Below are 11,824 nucleotides of genomic sequence, written 5' to 3' on the forward strand. Positions count from 1 at the left end.
CTCTCCCTTTTCATCATTGGATTTTATATCTCTAAATTCTATTTTTCCTCATTTAGATCACTTCTTTTTTTTATGATGTAGTCACAACTTGTTCTTTAGATGTTTAGGCATGAGAGTAATTCCATGGTTTTTTTTTTTTTTTTTTTTTGTCTAGTGTATAAATTATGGAAAATGTAACTTTAATTTACAATTGTGACGTGAGATAATAAAATTTTAAAATATTCCATTATAGTAATTTTTTTTTAGAATTCTCAATATAAATTTCATAGAGTTATGCATGCATGAGGAAGTTCGAGGTTTAGATAACCTACACTATATACAAACACAAAATAATTAAGAACAAAGATAACATGTGAGAGTGTTACTCTTATAACTACTCAAATATCTAAAAGAATTAAAACTAAAATTTAATATTTATACAGGCTACCGAAAATCTATTTTACCATTTTCTTATCTATATTTATAAATTTTAGTATTTATTATTTTAATATTTATATCTATTGCCTTTTATTTTGTTATTTTTATTTATTATTCTTTTAGCCTTTTTTTATTTAGCTTTAGTTTTATAACGTGCAAGTCAAAGGAGGAGGGAGATTTAGGTTTTAAAGAGGTTCTCAAATTCAATATTGCACTCCTGTCTAAGTGGAAATAGCGTATTGAAAGTGTAAAAAGTAGAGAATGGAAAGATATTATATTGTCAAAGTATGGAACTGATCTAGGACAAACTCAAACTCAAAGAAAATACCAATCTTGGTGGTGGAAAGACCTTTTTAAAGTTTGTGGAAAGGTTAAGAAGAGGGTTGGTTTCAAAAAGCAATTTCATGGAGAAATGGAGCAGGAGACATAGTCAAATTTTGGGAGGATGCTTGGGTAGTCAACAATAATCTCAAATATTTTTTTTCTAGGTTATACTTAATATTCCTGGATCAAGGGCTTAAGGTTGGAGAAGTTGGTGTCTGGGAAGATTCATAATGACATTGGAGGTTAAAATGGAGATGAAATAGGTTCGTATGGGAGCTTGCTTAAGAAGAAGAATTGATAAGGACCCTTTTAAGTGTAAAGATGAATAGGGAGAAGTGTTGTTATGATCGCGAGTTAGATAGTAAAAATCACAATCTTACGATCTTTTAATCAGAAAACATGTTGGATTGGTGGATGGATCGAATTCTCACCGAATCGGAGCGATCCAGGGGTTGGATCAAGCGATCATGGGCCTTCGCGATCCATGACGCGGGCCCAAAAAAAAACCCCAAAACCTAATTAAAACCTTAATTTGAGTCTCAGAAACCCTAATCCTAAAACGTAACCCTAATTTGAAGAACATGTGCCTCTGTCGCGCCGTTTGGGCCCCGATCGTGGTCGCCGTTTCGCTGCCTTCGTCGTTCGTGCTACGTGTCGCCATTCGCGCGCTTCCACCACTGTGCACGCGACCTCCGTCACTGTGCACGACCGTCGCACTGCCTCCGCCACTGCTCGCGCGATTTGCTCGACTCCACCAGTGCTCACGCGATTTTCTCTACTTCGCCATTGTTCACGCGATTTGGGTTATAAGTTATAACTTATAATGGCAAGTGGAAGAACTGATCCAGCGTGGAAACATTGTGTGTCTGTTGATGGAAAAACAAGGAACTTAAAATGTAAGTACTGTGAAAAAGTTTTGACAAAAGGGGTTTACAGATTAAAACACCATCTAGCTGGGACTTCAAAGGATGTGGGAGCTTATGTATCGATGCCGGAAGATGTTAAAAAATCAATGTTGGATATTGTTCTTAATCTGCAGCGAAGTTTGGTAAGGAAATCAATCTCTATAGAAGAGAGTAATATTGGACAGACAAAAGAAAATGCTAGAAAAAGATCAAGTGGAGAAGAGATTGGGGACTCATCAAATATGTTTAAAAGAAAGGGAACTCAAAGTACAATTAATGCAATTTTCAAGAAGAATGACAAAGAAGATTGCTAGGTTTTTCTACAATAATGTTATTCCTTTTAATGTAGCAAACAGTTAGGAATTTAAGAAGATGGTTGAGTTAATTGGTAGACATGATCCCAGATTAAAGCCACCATCATATCATGAAATAAGAGTGAAATATTTGAAGCAAGAGGTTGAGAGGACAAAGCAGATTGTAGAAGAACATAAAGTTGTTTAGTAAAAAACTGGATGTACAATAATGACAGATGGATGGACGAATAGGAAGAGGACAACTATTTATCAAGAGTGATCAAGTGCTTTGAAGAATCCAAATCCAAGGTGTTTGATGAAAGACTGGTGTTGCTGCTATGTGTGGGTGGGATCTGGGTAGATTAAAGTGTGATCCACTCTTTTGTTGAATCTAAAACTGATGTGAATTAAAACCTTTTTGAAATTATATGTTTTTCCAACTAAGTGAAAAACAACATGTTGTTTTGTCGAATCAACCGGTTGTTTTGTTCTTAGATGTTTTGAAAAAGGTTGAAAGTTGTTTGACTTAGTTGACTAAACTGTCAAACCAAATCAATCGGTTCTTTCGTGGTTTCAACCAATTGTTTCTTTGAAAATCCTAACGTAATTCAGTTTTAATTGGTGAATCTGTCTTAAATGATTTCTAACTGAATACGCTCATTCATTAAATGTTTTGACCAATCTTTGGAAAATATAAATAGTTTGTTATATGTTTCTAAAGAGTAAGAAACAGTTTTGAGAAATTTAGTTTGACATTTTTTATCTCAAGTTTTGAAGATGCACATCAAGGCTTGGATTTTCAAGAGAGAGTGGATAGGATTGCAATTGTATATATTTTTGTTGTTGTATTGCCAATGAGTGTTGTGTGTTCTTGAGGTGTTCAAGACCAATACTCTTGGTGTGGTTTGTCAAAGGTAGTATGTTTCTTGAGGGGTTCAAGGTACTTTGGTGTGTGGTGTTTGTAATCTGGTTTGATTGCTCAGTGGATTACCTAGAGGTTTCTGGGAATTAGATGTAGCTCTTGTTGTAAGAGTGAACTAGTATAAACTGCTTGTGTGCATTTCTCTTTCTCTGAACTTCTTTAAATTTTGCTTTTAAGTTGTTTAAGTTTTAACTGGTATAAACAATCGATTGATTCGAAGAAACAACCGATTGTTTTTTTGTGTTTTGCTTTAAAATAGTTTATGTTTTTGGCTAACTTGATTCCTCTTATGGATTTCTTCACAGAATTTCATTAAACCTTCAAAAGTTTTTGAAAATCTCTTATAAACAATTCACCCCCCCCCCCCCTAAATCCTTTTTCTATGGCTGAAAAACTACCTTTTGGGGAGGGTGTCTCAATTAACAGGTCACCTTTGTTTTGTAGTTTGAACTATCAGTTTTGGAAGGTTAAAATGAAAATCTTTGTTGAATCTCTAGATAGAGGAATATGAGATGCTATTGAAAATGACCCTTTTATTCCTAAGTTTGAAAAGGATGATGTTTTTATTGAAAAACCTTGGTCCTAATGGACTGATGATGAAAATAAAAGAGCAAGGTTTGATTGCATTGCACAAAATATTATCACCTCTACCTTAAATTCTAAAGAGTTTTTCAAGGTCTCAAAATGTGAATTTGCTAAGGAGATGTGGGATCAAGGACAAGAAGTCAAGCAAGAAGGAAAAGAAAGAAAAATAAAAAAAGGAGTCAATCTGTGTTTGATGACCAAAAAGGAAGATGATGTAAGTAGTGTAAGTTCTTGTACTTCTTTAAATGCTGAAAACTATAGTCAATTGCTTCAAGCTTTTAAAGAAACTCATGAGGAAGCTAACCGATTGACTCTCTTAAACAACCGATTGAAAGGGTTGAACAACTGGCTTGAAAATAGGGTCAAGGCACTAGAAGAAGAGTTGGAGAATTCAAAAACTGATTTTGAAAATCTTGAAATGCTTTACAAAAACTCTTATTGCAAGTGTGACTCTCTTGTTTGTGAAAATTGTGAATCTCTTGAAAAGAAGGTTCACTACCTTGTGAAAACTGTGGATAAACTTTCAAAGGGTAAATCCAACTTTTAGAATGTTTTGGCATCTCAAAATTGTGTTTTTGAAAAAGCAGGATTATGTTTTAATCCACAGAGCAAGCATAATAAGTTTTCAAACTCTTTTTCAAAACTACCAGAAAAATAACCGATTGAAAATCGAAACAACCGGTTGTTACATGTTTTTATTGCATGAAGAGAGGTCACTCTGTTAGATTCTATAAAATTAGGAAATATTTTGTTCCTAAAGGTATTATGAGATGGATTCCCAAAGACTCTGAAGTTCCTAGTGATAAATGTAATGCAAAAGGACCCACTTTTGTAAGGGGACCAAATCTTGGTACTTGAATTTGTCTTTTGTAGGGAAATTTGATAAAAAGCATGCAGCTGTGGTACCTGGACAGTGGCTGTTCCAAACACATGTCTGGAGATAAATCTAAGTTTGTGAACATCACTTTCAAACAAGAAGGGCATGTGACATATGGAGACAACAACAAGGAAAGGATTCTTGGAAGAGACTCTATAGGAGACAAGAACAACTTATTGATTCATGATGTCTTGTATGTGAAAGATCTAAAACACAACCTGCTTAGCATTAGTCAACTGTGTGACAAGGGTTATCAAGTCATCTTCAAGCCAAACTCCTCTGAGATTTGCCTTCCCAACACAAAGGAAGTAATGTTGGTGGAAAATTTGATATTGGACAAGGGATTTTGGAAAAATATTTTAAATTGTTTGAGGGGTGTTCTTCCTCCTGATTAAAGTGTTGCACATGGTTGATTCAGATGAGAAACCAGCCATGAGATTTATTTATGAAGAGATGGATATTGCAAAAGAGAAGATACAAAGTCTCTTCAATGGAGTTAGTAAAAGGTAATTTACCTATATTTGATTTCTCAATTAGATATATAGACTTGTTTTGGAGATTAATTTATTTATTTTTATCTTATTTAGCTACACTCCCCTTTGGGAAATCATTGATCAAAGATGGGACAACCAATTGCATAGGTCGTTGCATGTTGTAGGCTATTATCTTAATCCCATGTTACACTATCATCCTGACTTTAAAGTTGATTATGAGGTGAAACGTGGACTGTATGAATGTTTGGAGAGGTTGGTGAGAGACCTTGATGTGATGGGTAAAATTGATGTTCAATTAGAGAGTTTCAAGACCAAGTCTGGATTGTATGGTACTCCCTTAGCTCAGCTTGGACTCAAGACCAAAATTCCATCACAATGGTGGTAATTATATGGTGATCAACATCTAAAACTACAAAGATTTGCAATTAGAGTACTGAGTTTGACTTGTAGTTCATCTAGCTGTGAGTGTAATTGGAGTGCTTTTGAAAGGGTAAGAATTTAAATTATTGAAAGTGATTTCATAATTATTTTTTAGATGATCATATGATGTGTTAACTAGTTTTATAATTATTTAGGTCCCACTAAGAAAATAAATCGTTTACACCAAATGACTATGAATGAAATGGTGTTTGTGATGACTAATTCAAGATTGACGAAGAAGAAAGATGTTAGAAAAACAAAAGAATATACTATTAATGATATTTCTTCTGATGATGAATGGACTGTGGAGGAAAATGAAACATTATATGGTTTAGATGAAGACATATTACTTGAAGTTGGAGAAGATGATACTAGTAGAGGAGCAACAAATGATTTGGAAGTTCCTCCAATTGATGATGATTTGGAAGTTCCTTCAATTGATGATAATGAAAATGAAAATCTTTTGGAAGACCAAGATGATTATCCTATGATTAATGTGAATGATTTAGTTGGATAGTTTATCTGTATTAAACATTATGTTGAATCTACTTTTAAGTATGTTATGCATTTAGACCATTTAGTTATGTTATATATTTGGATCATTTCATAAATTACGAGTCTATTTTTAATTATCTTATGTATAGTAACTCGAATAGTAACTCTTCCTAGTCGAGTTATGATCCCCGAGTTATGAGTTTTTTTTCCTCTCTGATTCGCCTACGAGTTATGATTTTAACAACATTGATAGGGAGAAGCAGGACAAAAAAGTTTGGGAAGGAGATGTCTCGGGTTCTTTTTCAGTCAAAAAAGCTTATGAATGCTTATCTAATTACGTCACAAGTTCTTACAATGATGTTTTTAAACATCTATCGATGTTAAAGGCATTGTCAAATGTACTAACTACGACTTTGAGGGTTCTATTGGATAGATTACCAACAAAAATGTCATTGACTGAGAGAGGGGTCATGATTAGTAATCCCAACTATGCTTTTTGTCATGTATGGGGGAGAATCAAACCAACACTTGTTTTTGGAGTGTAAAATAGTGTATCAGGTTTGGACCTATTGCTTCAGGTGGATTGACATCTTGTGCGTCCAACACAATGATTTGAAATACCATTTTGAGAATTTTCATTTGGTTCATTTGAAGGTGTGGAAAGATATATGGGTAACTGTTGTGTGGAGTATATAAGACCACATGAATAGAGTTATATTCAAGCAAAGGAAAGTTTATGTGGAAGAAATTTTCTAAATGACACAAGGTTATGCTTGAAACATAGAATGAAATCCTTTTATTGTTCTTTTTCGGATTAGTAGTTGAATCCTATTTTGTGTCTGAAATGCTGTACTTAAAAGAGTAGGGAAAGAATAGGAGAGGCCTAGTAGGTGAAGTGAAGGGAAAGAAGGAGTAGGGTGGGTAGACAAGTGTAATTGGTATATGGTAATGTGGGTATAGGAGAAAAAGGTGGTTATATTCAAAATATAAATTTTTGAAGGCTGGGAACGGATGTATTTGTGTATGTGCAGGTTCAAATTTTTTTTTTATTAACAAAAAATCATAAACAAATACAAACGCAAGTTGCCACCAAAGAACACCTACTCTACTAGCATAACATAACCCCAGCCCACAAAAGGGTCATGGCAAACCCAAAAGAGCAAAAAAAACCAGTAGCTCCATGTTTGAACACAGGACTACATCAGGTCCAGCATTGCAATGTAGCAAAGCTTGCTGCACTTGATGGCCCATACTGCATACCTGCGACGGGCTTTCACCTAAGCCCAAGAGAGCTACAAACTCCAGCCGCTGGGCCTGAAAGAATATAAACCTGCAAGCACCAAACAACAGCTCTGTCCACAAAAACTATAACAGCTTTGGAGCAAACCCTAAAAAATTAAATAAAAATAATTTAAAAAGATTAATGTTATGTATTATATTATTTTGAGAATGTAAATATGTAATGGTATTATAATATGCTCGGGTGTCTTTATATGGGGTAGGTGATGTGAGAGCAGGTTTATGATTCCGAATTCAACAACTTCATCAAATGGTTTATCATGAATAAATCAAAAATATATTTAATACACATAGTTATTAATAGTAAATCCATTTATTATATACTTTAACGTCTCACTTGCTTATTAAATCATATTATGGTAACTCTTCGTCTTTCCATTTATTCCCCCCTAATCAATTTTTTTTCTGCTACTCCCAATATATAGAAAGAGAATTCATTATATAAATTTGTATATTAAATTGATAGGCCATGTAGTGGTTAGAAATATTGTAGTGTATAACATTTTTCTAATGTTGAAGACCCTTATCATTTTATATAGTTTTCCTCCTAATTTTATATAAATGGATAGAAAATTGAAGATTTTAAGAAAGAAATAAAGAAAAAGAAAAACAGAGATCAGGAAAGAAATAATTGTGGATACCAGCAAATTAGAATTTACATTAATTATGAATATTACTTAAATATTTATTATTTTTAAATTTTAATTAATTAAAATATTTTTTTAAAGAATATTTTAATTTTAGCTCATGTATTTTAAAGAATATTTTAATCTTTATAAAAAATTATTTATTGTAGCTCATGTATTTTAAGAATCCTCTAAACATCATCTTTAATTGAATAACTAATTCAAAATGTAAGAAGTAAAAAAAATTTGGCACCACAATATTCCATAACCACTAATTCCTAGCATGGCTATAAGACCAACTTAATTAGGAATGACAAAGTGGGTGGATCGTGCAGGTTAACTCGTTGATCTTTGAGAAAAAAATATGAAACGGACTGTCTATTCCAATTTGCTGGCCCATTTAGGTATGTCCAGCATAATCTGCAGTCCACACAGGTCAAGTGCAGGGCAGGGCGAATTGGCTCGCAGAATCTGCATAACTTAAATATCTAAAAATTTCATTTTGCACCTCATATATTTTTCATGCAATCTCATATTTTAAAAAATTCTAAAATTATCCATTCCAAATTTTATAATCTGGAATACAAATTTGTATTATGGATGGTGTAATGATCATACCATCCTATTAACAATAAAAAATCAAAACTACATGTACTTAAATGAAAAAAAAATAAAAATATTTCGAACGTTTAATTAAGTTAACTAATATGTTATATGTAAAATTACTATAAAATTTAGATAATTAAGTTGGTTGATCTAAATACAATTAGGATAATACTTAATATGATTTAATGAAATCTAATCCTAACTTCGCATTATAAATTACAAACACAAGCTTTACATGAAAACTATTCCACAATCTACAAATAAATTATATTTCGTTTCCTTTAATATTTCGTTCATTTCAAGAGACGTAAGTCTTAAACCGAACTTTGATGAATTTTCTTTTGTTTAAACTCAAATTTGCTAATATTGAACGTTTTATTAATTAGCAAAACAAAATCAATAAATAGAAACATTAGGGTACTCTAACTGTATAGAAAAAAATAAAATTTAAGTGTTCAAGTACTCATGGAACGTTGATTTTCTTTGTACGATGTTTTTACTAGACTTGGATTTTCTTTGTGGTACTCAAGCTTGTTAATCTCGAACTTCAGATTCTCCACAATCCAAGTTTTGAACTCCATATCTACTTTGGTTAATTTAGTTCCATTATTCTTTCTTAATTTTTAATTGAAAAAGGAGATGGTAACACAAGTTAGTTATGAGAGCAAAATTTTGAAGATCTAGGAGAATAACATCTTCCTCCTCCTTTTATCTAATATGCTTTGGTTATTTCAACAACCACTCAATCCTATGATAAAGTATTAGCATCAAAAGTATTAACTTCCATATTTTATGTTTAATATTGAACCTATAATAAAAGTAATTTTGCGTGGATTTTTTTTTTTTCAAAAACTTACAATATTTTTCTAATTTCTTATAATATATGTTGTGGAGTGGTATTGTTTAATATTTTTTGTTTTGCATGGTTCTATTTTATTACAATAATAATGAATTTTTTGCTTTATTTTAACATGTTTTGTTTTTACAATAAAATATTTAAAAAAATTGTTCAATTTATAAGAATTGTAATAGTCTTTTATATTTTTTTATATTTATTTATTATTTACTCATTAAAAAAACATTAATAAAAAATAATATATTCACAGCTCACACCAATTTACAACCCTGCTATTCTCAAATATCGTACCGTTAATTAATTAAGACGTGTTAATTGGAAGTTGATTTAGTAAAAAGTTGTTTGATGGGTTGACTTTGGAAAGAGTGTTTGTAATAAAAGCTGTGAGTTTTGATTGGAATAGAAAACGCAGGTAGGTATCTGTTGAAGTTGGGTGGCATGAAGCATTCAATAGGTTGTTTTTGGAAAGAGCAAAGATAGCTTGAAAACCCCATTTGAAGTTGGGTGGCGTGATCACTCTTTATTTTATGTCAGAACTCTTCCTCTTCTCTTCTTTGAAATCATTCAACTCTGCATGCTATCGTTATTTATCAGTTTCGCATGTTCCTCGAAGCACACAATTAAGGACAATTTTCCACTCAACATTTGAAAATCCACCTTCAAAATTTATTTGTATTAAGAATACCGTTGAGTCACATTTTCATCTTTCAAAATTTACCCTTTTGAAATATTAAATTTATACCGTCTTAAGTAAAACATTTATACACATTTTCATCTCTTTCTTTTCACTTCTATAACTACATAACAATGTCATACAACATAACCTATAAAGAATACATAGTAAAAGAACATACGAGAGAGATGTTGCTAAGCTATCTAATTGCTCTGAAACAAAGTAAAAGGTTCAAAATCCATTCAAAATAGGAAAAAATAATGTGTGACAGCTTACTTTATAATTGGTGTTGTAAGTGAAATGAATTACGTGGATGTTCTACTCCACTAGACGATTCTACAACACAAGCATTTGAAAACATATTTTAGCAAACACGTTTTGAATTAAATGTAACACAGATAAACATAAACATAATTTCTAGTATGAATTACTTATAATATGTTGACTTATAAGATCTGTTATCCTAATTTATCCACTTACATTAAAAATTGTACTCCAAAATTTTTATAATCAATATTTCTATAATCAATGACCCATATGTCTTCGATTATAACAAAATAATACAATGATACTATAAAAAGATATTTATCCTTTTTGAAAGAAAGGTATGAATTCAACTAAATTATTCACTATTTGCAAGATATTTTTAGTCTTTTTATATTGTACCCACTCTAACATATGACATTAAAGTTAGACTCATGTATTAGAAGTTGTATTGTAACTTTTTATGTTCAATAATATTACTAATATTACATTAAAAAAAGCATAATCTAATTAAGGAACATATGACATGTAAATTTTTTTTATGTCATATTATGACAATTATGATTCTAACCAAAGTAATTTCATATCTTCCGTTTATATAAGTCTCTCGTTATTGGAAAAGTAAACTAGTGTGGAATCCTCATGTCTCATAAAACTCAAGGAAACTTTTTTTTTTCTCTTGTATAATTTGTCATGTGACGTCCACATTATTTGTTTGACATTTTGGAAAACCCATGACATAGAATATGCTTTTATATAACTTGAGTTGATAGAATTTCAAAAATTATATACAATTTTTCTTTTTATAAGGAATATTAACTATAATATAAAAAAATGTAAAAGATATTTTCCAACAATCTACATGTTTTACTAAATTACGGAAAATATAACTTGCCATTATCATATTATTAAAAATATAAAAAATAGGTTTAATGTTGAGAAATTGTTTACAAAATTATTTTTTAAGGTTGACTTTTTTTTATAATTGACAACACATGCATTGTTTTAGGTTTGTTCAATTTGAATGAAGCATAATCTGATTATATTAGTTGTTATCCTGATTGCATTGCATTCTAAAAATATACTTGATTTGCATTGCATTAATGGAATGAAATATGATTTATTCACCTACCCTAAATTTCATTTTCAGACTTAGTTTTCTGCAGATAAGTCCAGAATTTAAAAGGTAAAGAAAAACAGAAAAGGTTCCATGCAGCATACGAAACAAAACTTTGATCTGTTTTATCTGCTGCTGTTTCACAGCCCTGCTATCCAATGGCCAAAAGGTGCTCTGCACAATACCACCAGCTGCTCTGCACCATACATAAATAAAAGCACAAGGCGCTCTGCACAATACCAAAAACCCAAAAGGCTGATTTTTTTCTCGTACCCAATAACCACCAAACCTAGTTTTTGAAGTTCAAGAAAAGAAAATGGTTCAATCGCTATCACACGCATGAGGACAAGATTGAGCCATGTTGGACATAAATGGTGGCGACCAGTAACAGCACCAGATCTACAACAGCCACGACAAAACCACCTGCGATGACATTGAAAAAAACAATGATATGAAGAACACCAGAACAACAGCAGGAAGAGGTCCAAGGAGAAGAAGAGTGAGAAGAGGCTGAGAGTGATGGGAAAAGAACAGGGGTGAAAGAGAATCCGTTGTAGCATGAAATGACGAAAATACCATTATATTAGAGAAGGTTGTTAAAATATTATTATTGTTTTTCTTAACTATGATACATGTACAACTCGTTTTTTT

General features: G+C 31.7%; 1 protein-coding gene across 1 annotated transcript; it reads left to right on the forward strand.

Moving 5' to 3' along the window:
* Window positions 1–4,728: 4,728 nt before the first annotated feature.
* On the forward strand, window positions 4,729–5,754 carry LOC137815356 (uncharacterized). Its single transcript, XM_068618500.1, has 3 exons — window positions 4,729–4,829; window positions 4,911–5,146; window positions 5,393–5,754. The coding sequence occupies exons 1-3, from the start codon at window positions 4,729–4,731 to the stop codon at window positions 5,752–5,754; spliced, it is 699 nt and encodes a 232-aa protein (XP_068474601.1).
* The last annotated feature ends 6,070 nt before the right edge of the window (window positions 5,755–11,824 follow it).

Source organism: Phaseolus vulgaris, chromosome 1 (assembly GCF_000499845.2).
Source record: "Phaseolus vulgaris cultivar G19833 chromosome 1, P. vulgaris v2.0, whole genome shotgun sequence".
NCBI classification, from domain to species: domain Eukaryota; kingdom Viridiplantae; phylum Streptophyta; class Magnoliopsida; order Fabales; family Fabaceae; genus Phaseolus; species Phaseolus vulgaris.

Coding starts and splice junctions, on each gene's coding strand:
- LOC137815356 (XM_068618500.1), top strand. CDS start 4,729: ATGGTTGATTCAGATGAGAAACCAGCCATGAGATTTATTTATGAAGAG. Junction 4,830..4,910: donor TTCAATGGAGTTAGTAAAAG/GTAATTTACCTA, acceptor TATCTTATTTAG/CTACACTCCCCTTTGGGAAA. Junction 5,147..5,392: donor GACCAAGTCTGGATTGTATG/GTACTCCCTTAG, acceptor ATAATTATTTAG/GTCCCACTAAGAAAATAAAT.